This window comes from Macaca mulatta, chromosome 18 (genome assembly GCF_049350105.2).
Source record: "Macaca mulatta isolate MMU2019108-1 chromosome 18, T2T-MMU8v2.0, whole genome shotgun sequence".
Lineage (NCBI taxonomy): Eukaryota > Metazoa > Chordata > Mammalia > Primates > Cercopithecidae > Macaca > Macaca mulatta.
Window position 1 is genome coordinate 81,681,897 of NC_133423.1, and position 17,876 is coordinate 81,699,772.

Genomic DNA, 17,876 nt, shown 5'->3' on the forward strand with positions numbered 1-17,876 from the left:
TGTGTCTCAAAAAAAAAAAAAAAAAAAAAAAGACTGGGCGCGGTGGCTCACGCCTGTAATCCCAGCACTTTGGGAGGCCGAGGCGGGTGGATCACAAAGTCAGGAGATTGAGACCATCCTGGCTAACACGGTGAAACCCCGTCTCCACTAAAAATACAAAAAAAAATTAGCCGGGCGAGGTGGCAGGCACCTGTAGTCCCAGCTACTCGGGAGGCTGAGGCAGGAGAATGGTGTGAACCCAGGAGGCAGAGCTTGCAGTGAGCTGAGATCGCGCCACTGCACTCCAGCCTGGCGACCGAACGAGACTCCGTCTCTAAAAAAAAAAAAAAAAGAAAAAAAAAAAGCAAATTCCTCAATGTCATTTACGTGAACTAAATCAAAGAAAGAAGGACAAAGTGCATTCAACACGGCTCTTGCTCACGGGAGGCCTCTGGTGCTTCCTCTTCTCTGCAGCTGCCTATGACTGTGTACATGACTGACTCTGTCACTGCAGCGTTCCCGAATAGGTCCGCCCAGGTCTCCTGTAGATCATTCCAGGGAAGAAAGCTAACTATGAGAAGCACGTGGTCAACAAACGGTAACAAAGGGAAGTCTGAGGACTCCTAGAGCTTTCTCAGAGGGGGTGCCCTAGACACCAAATACATGGATTTGCTCAGGTCACAATGTGTTTCAAAGGAACAGCTGGAATGAGAAACTGACCTTTGCATCTACGTTCACCTCCGCTGAGTCTCCTATTTTAAAAGAGATCTGGGATGTCATTAAACATGTTCAATTGAGGTTAATAAAACATTTCCTTTTTTGGCAAAATGATCTGTTAAGTCTTGTCTATCTTAGAAGATATATTTAGTCACTGCATGTATCTTGGCAGAAAGTCATGGCAAAGGAGTTTCTTTCTCAGCAGTGACTGCCTGCCTCAGTAGCTGGATAAGGAATCTTTCATTCTTTCTTCACAGAAATAATGCAGAATACTACATTTCCACAGATGCCGAATAGAATGAGAAATACGAGCATCCCATGCACTTAATTGTTGTCACATGAATAAAACTGTAAGTAAATGGAAATTCTATTTGTGTGGAGAGTTCCTTAAGTCCGTTAATATAATAATAAAATAATGCTATAGTTCAAAGGTAGCTTTTGTTGATATCATGGATCCTAGTTATTATGTGATCAAGGGAGTTTGGTGAAATAAAGATATTTAATTCTAACTGCTAATACATGCACTACCCTAAGAAAGGTTTTACTTTCTTCCTTTTTTGAATGCTTTCTTTGATATGAAATTATCAAAGAGCAGCTTCCTTATACCTTAAGTTCTATTTGAAAAGCTTTAATTACATTCCTTGATATTGTGAACACATTATTATTGTTCCCTGGGATGAAGGAAGTGCTTACACAACGCATGATTACAGCTTTCACTTTTCTCTGAGCTAGAACACCTCTGCTCTAAAGCAGGCTGTGCTGTAGCACCATCTAGCCCCTCATTCCTTTTTCCGGCTGAATCATATTCCATTGTCGGGATACACCAATTTTGTGTGTCCATTTGTCAGCTGATGACACTTGGCCTGTTTCCACTTTTTGCACAATTGTGAATAATGCTGCTATGAAGAGATATTATGCTTACACCTATCTGAACTTTAAAGAAAAATAATTTTTTTTTTTTTTGAGGCAAGGTCTTGCTCTGCCACCTAGGCTGGAGTGCAGCGACTTGATCATGGCTTACTGCAGCCTCGAACTCCTAGACTCAAGCAATCCTCCCACTTCACCATCCTGAGAGCTGGGACCACAGGTGCACACCACCATGGCCCAGCTAATTTTTCTTTTTCTTTTTTTTTTTTTTTTTTACTTTTAGTAGAGACGAGGTCTCGCCAAGATGCTCAAGCTGCTTTTAAACTCTTGGGCTCAAGCGATCCTCCTGCCTTGGCCTCCCGAAGTGTTGGGATTACAGGCGTGAGCCACCATACCCAGTCAAAAATTAATTTTGTACACATAAGAATACTGGGCTATGAATAGTAGAGAGAGCAGAAAAAGAACAGTGATAACACAAACATTGATTCATGTAACAAGTTTATGAAGCACCTATTATATGTTTATAATAGGATTGTTCTAGGCACAGTGGTAAACAATAATTTCACGTCAGTGGTGCACAGAAGTGCACTAGCCCATCATAATAAACAGTTTACAAAATTTGGTTAGATTTAGTTGTTCATTCATGTGGTTCAACTATTGAAAGGAACGAAGTAGTGATATATGCTATAACATCTCATATTTATATGTTACTGTGTCAGGCACTGCATGGAGAAGAACAACTCCAAATCCTATGGAAACAACTTAGAAATTACCTGCCAATTTCCACAAAGATGGTTTTTTAAAATATTTTTAAGACATATTTTCAGTATGGGAACTACATTTTGAATCAGTATTTTTTGCTTTTCTTTTTTTTTTTTGAGACAGAGTCTTGCTCTGTCATCCAGGCTGGAGTGCAGTGGCCGGCTCTGAGCTCACTGCAAGCTCCGCCTCCCGGGTTTACGCCATTCTCCTGCCTCAGCCTCCCGAGTAGCTGGGACTACAGGTGCCCACCACCTCGCCCGGCTAGTTTTTTGTAATTTTTAGTAGAGACGGAGTTTCACTGTGTTAGCCAGGATGGTCTCGATCTCCTGACCTCGTGATCCGCCTGTCTCGGCCTCCCAAAGTGCTGGGATTACAGGTGTGAGCCACCGCGCCTGGTCTGCTTTTCAATTTCATTTCTTCTGCCTCTCTTAAACTGATTTGAAAAAAGACAAAGTAAGTACATGCACAATCTGAAATGCTATGGATCTCATACTGCATCCTGTCAGGAGCGTCCCCACACTGTCACGATGCGTGGCACGTGGATGAAACATAATGCATCTTACCCCCTTGGTATTAAGTAAGAAGGCCCTGAAATTAGGCAGACTGGAATGATCAGCAGTCTCCAAATTAATTTTACTGAAGTGTCCAAGTAAAGCTCTCACAAGCCAGTTACAACAGGGAGTCTTGATTAAAGTGCACAATTCAATGACTTTTTTGTTGCATATTCAAAGTTGTGCAACCATCTCCACAATCCCTTTTAGAACATTTTCATCACTCCAAGAGGAAACATTGTACCCATTAAAGCGATTCCTCATCCCCCAAGTCCACTTGGCTCCATGCAACATTAATCTACTCTGTCTCTACAGATATACCTATTCTGGACATTTCACATAAATGAAATGATACCATATGTGGTCTTTTGTGTCTGGCGGCTTTGACTTAGCATAATGTTTTCAAGGATCATCCATGTTGTAGCATGCATCAGGACTTCACTCCTTTTTGTAACTGAATAACATTCTATTGTGTGAATGGGCCACATTTTGTTTATGCATTCATCGGTTGATGGGCATTTAGGTTGTTTACACTTTTTTTTTTTTTTTTTTGAGACAGGGTCTCATTTTCTCACCCAGGCTGGAGTGCAGTGATGCAATCTTGGCTCACTGAAGCCTCGACCTCCTGGGCTCAAGCAATCCTCCTACCTCGACCCCCCGAGTAGCTGGGACTGCCAGTGTGCATCATCATGCCTGGATACTTTTTCGTAGAGAAGGGATTTCACCATGTTGCCAAGGCTGGTCTGAAACTCCTGAGCTCAAGTGATCCACCCAGCTTGGCCTCCAAACTGCTGGGATTACAGATGTGAGCCACCATGCCCAGTCTGTTTAAACTTTTTTTTTTTTTTTTTTTTTTTGAGACAGAGTCTGGCTCTGTCGCCCAGGCTGGAGTGCAGTGGCCGGATCTCAGCTCACTGCAAGCTCCGCCTCCCGGGTTTACGCCATTCTCCTGCCTCAGCCTCCCGAGTAGCTGGAACTACAGGAGCCCGCCACCTCGACCGGCTAGTTTTTCGTATTTTTTAGTAGAGACGGGGTTTCACCGTGTTAGCCAGGATGGTCTCGATCTCCTGACCTCGTGATCCGCCCATCTCGGCCTCCCAAAGTGCTGGGATTACAGGCTTGAGCCACCGTACCCGGCCTTGTTTAAACATTTTGATTACTATGAAAAATGCTGCTATGAGTATTTGTCTACAGGTTTTTGTGTGGATGTATATTTTCAATTCTCTTGGACATACACTTAGGAGTGGAATTGGTGGGCCATGGGGCAACTGTGTTTAATGTTTTTTAGAGCTACCAGTTGGTTTTCCAAACTGGCTGGACTATTTTACATTCCCACCAGCAGTATATGCGGATCGCAATTTCTCCACATCCTCAGCAACACTTGTTTTATCTGGCTTTTTGGGCACAGCCATCCTACGGTTATGAAGTGGAATGTCACAGTGATTTTGCTTTGCATTTTCCTAATGGCTAAAGATGTTGAGTGTCTTTTTGTGGCTGATTAGCCATTCATCTATCTTACTTGAGAGATGTCTATTTAGATCCTTTGCTGATTTAAAAATTGGTTTACTTACGTTATTACTGAGTTGTAAGAGTTCTTTATGATTCTAGATACAAGTCCTTTATCAGATGCATGATTTATAAACACTTTTCCCCTTTGTGAGCTGTCTTTTCACTTTCTTGAACCGTAAGGACCTCTGTATGTACATAAAAAGCTATCTTGGACTGCGTGTGGTGGCTCATGCCTGTAATCCCAGCACTTTGGGAGGCCGAGGTGGGCCAGGAGTTCAGGACCAGCCTGCCCAACATGGTGAAGCCCCAGCACTACTAAAAATACAAAAATTAGCTGGGTGTGCTGGCATGTGCCTGTAATCCCAGTGACGGGGGAGGCTGAGGCAGGAGAATAGCTTGAACTCGGGAGGCGGAGGATGCAGTGAGCCGAGATAGTGCCACTGCACTCTAGCCTGGGTGACAGAGCGAGACTCTGTCTCAAAAAAAGCCATTCTGGCTTTCATTTGACAACTAGGTTCAAGATATGAAGTGGATGGAGATGGGAAGTTGATGCGAGTTCCTTCAGAATCTGAGAAAAAGGGTGTCCCTGTGGCAATCTCCTTCTTCAAATGCATAGGTCCATGCCTCATTCATCTTTGTCATTCAGTGGCTGGCGGTGTCTAGCATGCATCTGATGTTCACAGAATGCTTGGGGAACTTTTAATCTAAAGCAGTCTCTCATAATCTTTAGGTTTAAAATTTGAAATCCTGGATCAATCGAGTAATAGTATTGTGTAGTCTTGTGTAATCTTATGTGCTTTTACTTCCTCATCTGCAAAATGAAGATAATGAACTCATTGGGTGAGTGTGAGGATTACTATGCTAGCTCATCTAATGCACATAAAATGTGCCTCCACATGGCAAGTTTCAATAAATATGAGCTGTCTCACAGCTACGCTTGGGTACTAAGCAATACAGAGCACACATCTCTTTATTATTTTGTTATTATTATTATTATTTTTAGAGTTTTGCTCTTGTTGCCCAGGCTGGAGTGCAATGATGCGATCTCAGCTCACCATAACCTCCGCCTCCCGGGTTCAAGTGATTCTCCTGTCTCAGCCTCCTGAGTAGCTGGGATTACAGGCATGCACCACCATGCCCGGCTAATTTTGTATTTTTAATAGAGTCAGAGTTTCTCTATGTTGGTCAGGCTGGTTGCGACCTCCCAACCTCAGCTGATCCTCCCGCCTCGGCCTCCCAAAGTGCTGGGATTACAGGCATAAGCCATTGCACCCAGCCTATTATTATTATTTTCTGTGACAGGGCGTCACCCTGTCACTTAAGCTGGAGTGCGGTGGCATGATCATTGCTCACTGCAGCCTCGACTCCCAGGCTAAAGTAATCCTCCCATCTCAGGCTCTGGAGTAGCTGGGACTACAGGTGTGTGGCACTACGCCCAGCTAAATTTTAAAAAATTATTTGTAGAGACGAGGTCTCAACATGTTGCCCAGGCTGGTCTCAAACTCTTGGGCTTAAGCGGTACTCCTGCCTTAGCCTCCTGACATGCTGGGATTACAGATGTGAGCCACCTGCCTAGTGGGACACACCTCTTCAATAATTCTGAAACTGTACCTTTGTTAATAGTAGTACAGTACTTAGTGGTTTTCCCTGAGTCCCCTGGATTCCTTGGAAGTGTTCCAAAGAATTCAGCAAACAAAAGTATTGTGATAAAACCTCACACACACACACAAGTGTCTTACGTTTCACACTGTCATTTGTAGGGTACTGTTGATTTATTAACCTGTGCTACTATGTAACATTATTCTGTAAGCTTCTGATCACAGCTTTACATATGTATTTTTCTTTCTTTCTTTTTTTTTTTTTTTTTGAGATGGAGTCTCGCTCTGTCGCCCAGACTGGAGTGCAGTGGCCAGATCTCAGCTCACTGCAAGCTCCGCCTCCTGGGTTTACGCCATTCTCCTGCCTCAGCCTCCCGAGTAGCTGGGACTACAGGCGCCCGCCACCTCGCCCGGCTAGTTTTTGTATTGTTTCGTAGAGACGGGGTTTCACCGTGTTAGCCAGGATGGTCTCGATCTCCTGACCTTGTGATCCGCCCGTCTCGGCCTCCCAAAGTGCTGAGATTACAGGCTTGAGCCACCGCGCCTGGCTATATTTTTCTTTATTCCCCCTACATTTTATTATTAAAAATTTCAAACATAAAATAAATTAGAAATAATTTTGTAGTGAATACTTGAATACCTACTATTTAGATTCTGACATTCTCGTTTTACTCTCCTTTTAGGCATTTCTTTTTAGAGACAGGTTCTTGCTACACTGCCCAGGCTGGCCTCGAACTCCTAGGCTCAAGCGATCCTCCTGCCTCAACCTCCTGAGTAGCTGAAATTACAGGCACACACCACTGTGCCCAGCTTCGTCTTACTGTACTTTAAAAAAAATCATAGATCTATCCATTTATCCATTCCTCAACCCATCTTATTTTTGACGTATTTCAAAAAAAGGGAAGACAGCAGTCCACTCCCTCCGAAATACTGCAGCTCACAGGTTGTTATCTAAGAATCAACGTTTGTTCACGGTTTTTTCTTTCAATGTAAAATGTATGTCCAATGAAACACAAATCTTAAGTGTATATCTGCTGAGTTTTGAAAAGATGCATCTATCTGTGTAGCTCAAATTCCTATAAAAATATTATGCACGTATTTTCCACTTCTTTCAAAGGTGTTGTTTGGAAGGCGGTTCTGGTCATTTTTGTAGACAATGCAGCACCTGTTGAGTAGTCTAATGGGAGAAGCAAGTCCCTAAGAGGCACAGAGGATGCACACCCTGCTTCACCCAAGGCCACTTGAGCTGGGGCTCACCTGCAGGGCCCAAGCTCTCCTCACACAGTAACTGTCATGTTCTCACAGGGGACAACGTAATCCATAACCCGACGCTATCAATATAACGTTTATCAGATGTCACATTTGTGTTAAAGAATGTGAAGAGCTGTTAGAGCCTGTTAAGAATTCAACTTGGAAGAAAATTTCTTTGTTTTATGAGACAGCGTCTCACTCTGTTGTCCTGGCTGGGAGTGCAGTGGCACGGTCTTGGCTCACTGTAGCCTCAAACTCCAAGGCTCAAGCAATCCTCCACCACCCAAGTAGCTGGGACTACAGGTACACACCACCCCACTGCCAATTTTTGGAGGCATTTTTTTTTTTTTTGGTGGATACTAGAGACCCAGGCTGGTCTCGAACTCCTGGGCTCAAGTGATCCTCCCACCTTGGCCTCCCAAAGTGCTGGAATTACAGGCGTGAGCCACTGTGCCCAGCCAGAAGAAAATTTCTTATGATTCTCCTTTTCACATTTCTACATCATTTAACTTTAAATGTTTCTTGTGATTACAAGGCAACCTTAACAAAAGACCCCACTTTTGCTACCATTTGCAACAACTCATCTGCGCATGTCAGGATGTTCCCACACGCCCCTCCCCAGCAGGAATAAGCTGGATGTTGAGTCTAGTGAAAAACTCAACCGTCATCTAAGACCACTGAATTCCAATTTTGTTCTTACCAACAGAGCCGTAGAGATCTTCTGGTTTGTTTATAATAAGTAAACGTTACAAATGTGAATATGTAAACTAAATTTGATTTTATTAAATGTTCACTTTGGTTTCATGTATTTATTTTAATAAAATACCACTTTGCTTTGGCACTGGCTATAAATTGCATTTGGTTCTGCTGGTAGGAATTTTGAGAACTGGCACCAGTTTTTACACCGCACCCTGTGGAGCCTCACATTTGGAGGCAACAGAGGGGCCACAGAGCAGCAGGCCAGAAGCGAATACAAGGGCTCCGGCTCCTCACTGCCTGCTAAGCCAGGGGACTCGCCATTTCCCTCTTTGCTACTGGCATTCCGTACAGTTCCGTGTGACAAAGCATTCCATTTCTAAGATATACTGAAAAATCCACCTCTAAGGCATCAAAAATGTGATTTTTATTTTACAGTTTGAAGGTCCTGATTTTCACGCCATGAATCTAGGATTTTGTACGGCGAATGGCGAATGTCATCACAGATTCCTGTGACGTATGTACATGCTAGGCAGAGGCCAGGCCCTGAGCCCCATCCTGTTCCAGGCGTCCTTTCTGTACAGGAAGTCCGAGGGTTACGTTAGATAAGGAAAGGGAAGTCACTGCAGTTCTCTACTCAAAGTAGATTTTCGGAGATTTTTTAAAAACAGTCTTTACACACAAAGACATCTGTGGTAATCCCACTAAAATTTTTCTTCTGGATGCCTCAGGGCAAGGGTTCCCAGAGGAGAGCGAAAGAAGCAGGTAACAGGGCCTGATGGCCACATGCGGAGGCATCTGGTCTACCTACCTAGTCCTTGCTGCTACGTTTACTTTTCATAGCTAAAGTAAATGTTATTATAGTGCCCATAAGCAGGAACATTTCCAATTTTGTAGCTCTAGGAAGCAAATCTGAGAGGCCGGGTGCAGTGGCTCATGCCTGCAACACCAGCACTTTGGGAGGCCACGGTGGGCAGATCACTTGGGTCAGGAGTTCGAGACCAGCCCGGCCAATATGGTAAAACCTCATCTCTACTAAAAATACAAAAATTAGCCAGGAGTGGTGGCAGGCCCCTGTGATCCCAGCTACTAGGGAGGCTGAGGCGGGGGAATCTCCTGAACCTGGGAGGCTGAGGTTGCAGTGAGTGGAGATCACGCCACTGCAATCCAGCCTGGGTGACCGAATGACTCAAAAAAAAAAAAAAAAAAAAATCTGAAATAAATTTGGCTAGAGATAGAGATCAAAATGAGAGGTAAGAAGAACGTGTATAAACATCCAGGCGGCTGCTATATATTTAATAGGTTCAACCGTATATACAGTAATATGCATATTTTAAAATTATAATTCCTTTCATCTTATTTTTTAAAATTTTTATTTATTTATTTATTTTGAGACGGAGTTTCACTCTTGTCACCCCTACTGGAGTGCAGTGGCGTGGTCTCAGCTCACTGAAACCTCCACTTCCCAGATTCAAGCGATTCTCCTGCCTCAGCCTCCCGAGTAGCTGGGATTAAAGGCGCATGTACCACCACGCCCGGCTAATTTTTGTAATTTTAGTAGAGATGGGGTTTCACCATGTTGGCCAGGCTGGTCTCAGACTTCTGACCTCAGGTGATTTGCCCACCTAGGCCTCCCAAAATGCTGGGCTTACGGGTGTGAGCCACCGCCCCCGGCCAATTCCTTTCATTTTTTGCAAAAACTTAACTTTGAAGTTGAAACTTCATTTGTGCTAATAATTTCCAGATTGTCCTGAGAGCTGAGTATTTCAGGACTTGACAGTCATAGGATCAAATCAGTGCCAAAGAGGGCCAATGGGGTCAAGAAAACTCCTGAAAGGTGACAGAAAACAGATCTGGGACTGCAGCAGAACAATCACTTGACTTTTTTCGCTGCTCTTTTCTTTTTTTCTGGGATGGTGTCTCTCCTTAGAAAATTCAAAAACCAATGACTGAAATGGATGTAGCCCTAAAGGAGCTTATCCTGTGTCGCACTGAGCCTAAGAACCTACTCCGTGAGCTGTGGAGTTGGAAGTTCCATTAAGCAAAGTCCGATTTTATAAAGCTATGCTACAGATCCAATTCTCTCTGATTTTCTTTCTCCCAAAATAACCGTTTCCATGGTTACATAATCAGTATTAGGACTTAGAGGAAATGCATTTTGAGGGATAATTCAGTGGAGGTTGTTTTTAAATTTTCACAGTAGGAACTGGAAAATTCAGTATAAAATATAATCTCTGGTAATTTGCACAGCTTGCTCAATGCTTCAAGGACACTCATTTTTACAGAAAACACAATATTTAAAGCTCAGTGATGATAATTATTCTCATATCACATCAGTCCTGCAGCTGGTCAGTGCCACCTGGCTGGCTCTGCCTCACCGCAGCACCTGCTCAGGGACACACAAACGGCCACCGACTGGGTCAAGTGAGCCCCAGCAACTGGCCAGTGGGCCTGTTCGAGGGCACAAGGCTAGGTAGGAATTGGCCTGGCCTTAGCAAAACCCATCTCCCCTGCTCCCTCTGGAATTCACCTGCACGTTACGCAGTGGACAAGGTACGAGTGGAGTAAACAGGGATGACAAAGTTGAAACGCCTGAAGGCAAGAACAGAATACTTTTCCTCATAGGGCCTCTGGCTCAATACCAGCTTCCAGATCCTCAGGAAAGAAAAACCCCTTTTCTTGAAGTCACTTAGTAAGTTTCCATTCCTTGCATGCCCAGCAGCACAACACAGATCTTCACAGCCTTAGACTTTTTTATGCCATGGGTGCTTTACAGTTTTAGAGGTCCTTATCCACACACACATTTGCAGGCTTGGAGAGAGTGTGTGGGGTTGCGTGTTTTCGGTGGGCCAAGTATGAAGAAGCAGGCCTTATAAACCCATATTCAGACCTTAACCTGGACTTCAGAAGAGGACCCCTGACTCACCAAAGAGGCCTAAAGGATGAGGCAGCATCTCTGTCTTCACATAAGTCCTCCACTAGACCGTGCCGATGGCCAGGCCTGACCACCGAGCTCCCATTGCTTTTCCTGCCCTGGATTCTTCCCTCTCTCGTCGTTTTTTTTTAAATAACATATAATTTCAAATAAGACAAAACTCATCATTTTGATGTATGCAATTCTGTGGTTTCAATATATCCACAAAACTGTGCAACCATCACCACTATCCAATTCCAGAACTTACTCATTATCCCAAAGAGAAACCCTCCATCCATTAGCAGTCACTCTTAAGTGCCCCCTCTCCCCAGCCCCCAGAAACCACTGCTTGACTTCTGTCTCTGTAGATTTACCTATTCTGGTCATTTCACACACATGTAATCATATAATATGTGTCTTTTTTGTGTCTTATTTCTTTCACTTAGTGTGATGTTTTCAAGGTTCATCCATGTTGTAGCATGTGTCAGTACTTTATTCCTTTTCATTGCCGAGTAATATTCCACTGTGTGGATGTAATCACATTTTGTCTATACATTCTTCATTTGATGAACATTTGGGTTGTTTTCGCCTTTTAGTTATGATGACAAATATTGCTATGAACATCCATCTACCAGTTTTTGTGTGGAGGTATGTTTTTAATTCTCTTGGGTTTACACCTAGGAGAGGGATTCCTGGGTATTTCAATGTTGAACCTTTGGAGGAACTCCTGGATTCTCTTAATTGGCAGCTTGGCCTCCTGAGGCCCTAACAATTTCAGCATCACTGAGAAGCCCAGAAGACTCCCATGACTCCTGCCATGGAAGAAACGACTTTAAGAGGTCTTAGAATTGGCCGGGCGCGGTGGCTCAAGCCTGTAATCCCAGCACTTTGGGAGGCCGAGACGGGCGGATCACGAGGTCAGGAGATCGAGACCATCCTGGCTAACACGGTGAAACCCCGTCTCTACTAAAAATACAAAAACTTAGCCGGGCGAGGTGGCAGGCGCCTGTAGTCCCAGCTACTCGGGAGGCTGAGGCAGGAGAATGGCGTAAACCCGGGAGGCGGAGCTTGCAGTGAGCTGAGATCCGGCCACTGCACTCCAGCCTGGGTGACAGAGCGAGACTCCGTCTCAAAAAAAAAAAAAAAAAAGAGGTCTTAGAATTATTACCTTCTTCATAAGCACTAGGGTTCAAGATGCAATTCTGAGGCTGAGGCAGGAGAATCGCTTGAACCCGGGAGGTGGAGGTTGCAGTGAGCCAAGATTGTGCCTTTGAACTCCAGCCTGGGCAACAAGAGCGAAACTCCGTCTCAGAAAAAAAAAAAAAAAAAGAAAGAAAGATGCAATTCTGTTGAGCAAGGTAACACAGTGACTTAGTGTCACACCAAGATTTAAGTCACAGCTTTCCCAAGAGCAATTCAGGTATAAAGAAAATGGAAAACATGCAGGAATAGTGGCAATCACAGCATGGGGAAAGGCGAGTGTGTGTGGACCCGTCAAGGAGTCAAGGGTTGGCTTTTCCCGTCAATAACACATCAAATACCAGCTCTTCTTTGGCCAACTCATGTATTTCAGACAGCACCGACCGAGCACTGACTTTATGTATTTATTTATTTTTTGAGACAGAGTCTTGCTCTTTTGCCCACGATGGAGTGCAGTGACTTCTGCTCACTGCAACCTCTACCTCCTGGGTTCAAGCAATTCTCCTGCCTCAGCCTCCTGAGTAGCTGGAATTACAGGTGTGCACCACCATGCCCAGCTAATTTTTGTATTTTTAGTAGAGACGGGGTTTCACCATGTTTGTCAGGTTGGTCTCGAATTCCTGACCTCAAGTGATCCACCCACCTCGGCCTCCCAAAGTGCTAGGATTACAGGCGTGAGCTACCGCGCCTATTGACTGAGCATTGACTTCATACGAGAACACCCACCTAGGAGCTGGGCATTTAAATATGAATAAGACACATTCCCTGGAGAATTCAAAACCTAGTGGGCTGAACAATACACACAGTCTCGTGGTCCGAGGACTGCACTCTGAGTCACATCCTGTTATTGGCCTGTTTCGAAATGTCCTTTATTTTATGAAGTGACGGTGGTGGGAGATGGAAGCAGCCTGTAGTTTTTCTAACATCTTATTTGGCAAAGTAAAAAAATTTGGCAGTCCTACATTGGTCTAACAGATTTACTGAAATGTCACTTGTTTTTGAAATCCCTCATCCCTCAATCCCAGAATCTGACCCTAGAGGAAAAACAAGATAGTTATTAGGATGCAAAGGTTATTGCTCCAACATGATTCCCATATGTATTAAAATGGGTGAAACAAGCTAAATTGGAGAAGTTACAATTAGCCTAGGATAGTGAGGCCTCAAGGGGGAACTGGTTTCTGTAATTCTGTCAGGCCCAGGGTTCAGAAAGCTGGAACAGAGGCTTTGGCTAAAGGTGTTTTATTCCTGACAAGCCTGGAAGGGAGTCTTGGCCTGAGGCCCTGGGGCCTCGCTCACAAGGCAGTTTTTATCTGTGGCTTTCTGTCATTTGAAAGAATAAATCTAAAAGAAATAGCAGATTTTGGCTGTGGTCTCATCTGTTCCTGGGAAACTGTGATCGTAGGCACCTCTCTGGGTGTCAGTTTCTTTATCAGTCACATTCTAGCAAGAGATAACACTTACCTAGTGCTTACTAAGTGCCAGGCACTATTTTGAGGACTTTGGATGTCTACTTATTTAATCCCACAACTGTATAAGAATAGATCCTGTTAATTTTCAATTTTCCCATAAAAGTAATTTGCCCAAACTCTCACACAGTGGTCGGGGGTGGGGCCAGAATCTGAATTCTGATCTCCCTATTGTCAAGTTCACACCATTTCTTTTTCCATGATTTATTTTCCCATATTCTATTTTAAATCAAATTATTAATTATATCACTATGGTGATGCGGGAATAACTTGTCCATTTTTTTTTTTTACAACAGATAAATTTCTAATGTGACATTGAACAGAACTGTGGTGTTCTCCAAGGCCAGTCTTTGTCCATAAATACTGAAATACTGAAAAAGGGTGACAGAATGCATATTCCACAACAACTTCAAATGCAGCGGTGTATGAATTTTAACATTATTAAGAACTGCTTTAGAAATTCCAGTTGCTAGCATTTTCCTGGTATATTCTTCCCACTCCTAAAGCACTGTGAGTTGAACATACAATTCTGTTGTGTCTTTTTATTTTTGAGACAGGGTCTCTCTCTGTTGCCCAGGCTGCAGTGTGTGGCACAATGATAGCTCATGGCAGCCTTGAACTCCTGGGCTCAAGACATCCTCCCAGCTCAGCCTCCTCAGCAGCTGGGACCACAGGCATTTGCCACCATGCCCAGCTTCTGTTGTGCCTTAAGTGACTATTTAACGATTGAAATATTGCAGAAAGAGCGAGTGAGAGTAAGAGGAAAAGATAAAAGGCCTTTTCAGCACCTGCAGTCCTCCCAGGGCTGCTCAGACTGCATTGGTGTTCCACTGAGAGCCTTTCCAAACTCCCATATCCGAGCCAAATGCAACCAAATAACATGAGAGCAACCACAGAACTGTAGTCACAAACGTAAACGAAAGGGCGGGGCCAATTTAAAAACATTATTTAGGGAGAATCTTGAAGGACTTGTCGTGCATGGCAGGAAATAGGACATTTTAAATTTTTAAATTTTTATTTTTTTGAGACGAGCCTTGCTCTGTCACTCAGGCTGGAGTACAGGTGTGCGATCTCGGCTCACTGCCACCTCCGCCTCCCGGGTTTAAGCGATTATCCTGCTTCAGCCTCCCGAGTAGCTGGGATTACAAGTGACCAGCACCACACCCAGCTAATTTCTGTATTTTTAGTAGAGATGAGGTTTTCTCCATGTTGGCCAGGCTGGTCTTGAACTCCTGAACTCAGGTGATCCACCCTCCTCGGCCTCCCAAAGTGCTGGGATTACAGGCGTGAGCCACTGCGCCCGGCCAGGACATTTTAAATACTTTTTTCAGTAATTAAAACTTTTCGTGAGTAAATACTTTCTTTAAGAAGCGTATAAGGAGGTAGCTAACCCTTTCTATGGTCCTCTGAGGGTGTTTGCAGCAGGTGTACGCTCCATTCTTCATGCTCTACTATGCTTTGCCTTGCCAAGCGCGCTCACCACATGCCAGCAGACCGAACGTGGGATGTCCTGTCCTTGGACAAGGTAAGAAGGAGGTTAAGTACCATCTTACTAGGAGCATCAGCCCTCCTCCTTCCGGGTCTCTCCACCGTCTGGCCTGGACGACCGGGCCCTCTGCTGGGCACTCCCTCTCTTCTAGATGTGCTGTGAGGCTCTTCCTCATCTGAAGCTGAACTTTCTCAGGCCCAGGGCCCTCTCCTCTCTGTGGGCACTCCTCGTGTGCTCTGCATTCCCAGGCTCTGCATACCGTCAGCAGCGGATGACCGGTACACCGGGGCCATCTGCCTCTCTTCCGAGCTCCAGACTCCGACAACAGACTGACTGCTTGATGTCTCCACATGGCTCTCCATTTGGCATCTCAAACTCAGCTTCTCCAAAGCAGAGCTGGATCTCTTCCCTAAGTCTCCTAGATGTCCCCATTGCAGTAAATGGCACAGTGGTTCACCCTGTTCCCTCCTGGATTTCTTTCCTCCACCTCCCTCATTAAGTCCACCAGCTAGTTCTGCCCCTTCAGCGTCCAGCACTCACCTGTACGGCTACCCTGGCCCAACCCAAGGCACCTCACAGGGTCTCCGCCTTCTGCATTCTATTCTCCCTGACAACCTCACGCTTGGAGCCGACGGCTGGGATGGCAGGTCGCTGTAGCTGAAAGATGACCCAAGTTCCTTGCTGTGGTCTTCAGCAGCCCTGGGGGTGTCTGACCCCACTGACCTCCCTCACTTCTTTATGGCCACTCTTCCTTTCCCCACCCATGCTTAGTGTCTTCTCCTCCTCCTCCTCCTCCTCTGGCCCTTGCCATGGGCCCCTTGGAGCCTGGCTCTCTGGGCTTTGCTGGGTGCTTCAGACCCATCCCATGGGGGATGGTGACTGGACGTAGAACCTAGGAAGCAGGAGCTTGGGCCAACACAACCACTCCCTCCTGGAAATAAACATTCACAATGCAGCTCCACTGACTGGTTCCAGACACTGAATTCCCAGATTTTATGCTATGGAATCTCTTCCATGTCTATGAATTTTTAGAGTTTAGAGATTTAAAATGGAAAATATTTCATTTCTTGCTATCGACAGAGTTACATAAAACAACTAGTGAAATACAATTTTTAATTATCAAAACAGCAAACGTATCTAGAACTTCTTAATAATTTCACATTGTTCTAGGGACCATTATTTTCTAATAGTAATAGAATATATCTAACACAGCAAAACGAAATGGAAAAGTAAGTGTTTCAGGGAAAAACAATGAACCAGCCCTGGCACCAGTATCCTTTTCCTTTTTTTTTTTTTTTTGAGATAGAGTCTCACTCTGTTGCCCAGGCTGGAGTGTAATGGTGCAATCTTGGCTCACTGCAACCTCCGCCTCCCAGGTTCAAGTGATTGTCCTGCCTCAGCCTCCCAAGTAGCTGGGATTACAGGCACCCACCACCACGCCTAGCTAATTTTTTGTATTTTTAGTAGAGACGGGGTTTCACCATGTTGGCCAGGCTGGTCTCGAATTCCTGACCTCAGATGATCCACCTGCCTTGGCCTCCCAAAGTGCTGCGATTACAGGTGTGAGCCACGGGGCCCGGCTTTCTGGTATACTTCTAATGTGTACAGAATGATCACATTACTTTAAGAGCCTGGCCTTGATCACAAGGTTCGTATTATTTTAAAATTTAATTTGAGGCCCCTGCTCCAAAATCAAAACATAACAATAACTATGTAAGTTCACTTTAACTTACCAATATGCATATAGCTCTACATAAAAGTCAAAAAATGAAGAGAACTGAAAACAACAATCAGGACAAAATAAACAAAACTTTCGGGTTCTCAGAAATGTTGATTCTCACTGGATTTTCCATCTACTAAACATGTCTCATTTTAAAAGTTGATTTCTGTCATAAACGGTTAATTATTCATTCCTTGCACGCAAGAAACTTCAGAAGTACTGAGAAGGCAGCATAATCATTCATGCAATCATATTCTTCAAAGGGCCCTGTAACTTGTACAGGACACAACTTACTATTGTGCACAGTCAATCAGCTGGTATTCATTGGATCTCTCAAAGCATGCCTTCACTCCTTCATCGTCCCAAAGTTTTTTCACATGGTCAAAGAATTCCTAAAGTTTAAAAGAGTTACAAATTAAAAAAAAATGTGTAATCACCTTTTAAAAAGTTAAAAGGAAAAAGAAACCGCAAAAACTTTCTTTTGCAAGTAGCATTCAGATTTTCCTTATGGAAGTTTACATAGTAAAATGTACCAACTCTATGTTTAGTGTGATTAAAAAATGCATGCATGTTATCATTACTCAAGTCAAATTGCAAAATATTTTTTTTTTTCTTCAGACAGGGTCTCGCTCTGTCACCCAGGCTGGAGTGCAGTGGCGCGATCTTGGCTCACCGCAACCTCTGCCTCCCAGGTTTAAGCAACTCTCCTGCCTCAGCCTCCTGAGAAGCTGGGATTATAGGCGCATGCCACTGTGACTGGTTAATTTTTGTATCTTTAGTAGAGATGGGGCTTCACCATGTTGGCCAGGCTGGTCTCGAACTCCTGACCTCAAGTGATTCACCCGCCTCAGCCTCCCAAAGTGTTGGGATTACAGGCGTGAGCCACTGCACCTGGCTCAAAATAGTTTTATCATTCTGGAAAGTCCCCCAAAATGCAAATTATGTCAAAGTTAATACCATACATTAACTATAAATACACTTAACAGCATAATTCTAAAGTATTTAGTATTCAGTAACTTAACTCGTTGAACTGCCATCTCAGTCATGAAAAAAATGCATATTATAAGGACAAGTTTTGTCTTAGCGTCTGTCTTTTACGTTTTCTATGTGAGTTATGATTACGAATGGACATGGTTGAGTACATGGATTAAAATTTG

The 17,876-nt window shown here is 44.1% G+C and overlaps 1 protein-coding gene across 5 annotated transcripts in view; it reads right to left on the reverse strand.

Annotated features, from left to right (window-relative positions):
* GNAL (G protein subunit alpha L) overlaps nucleotides 1–17,876 on the reverse strand; it is a 203,512-nt gene that overhangs the window by 41,532 nt on the left and 144,104 nt on the right. For all 5 annotated transcript variants that reach the window (XM_028838081.2, XM_077975288.1, XM_077975286.1 and 2 more), the window contains one exon: nucleotides 17,014–17,111. In XM_028838081.2, coding sequence (XP_028693914.1) covers nucleotides 17,014–17,111 — 98 coding nt within the window. The remainder of the gene's footprint in view (nucleotides 1–17,013; nucleotides 17,112–17,876) is intronic.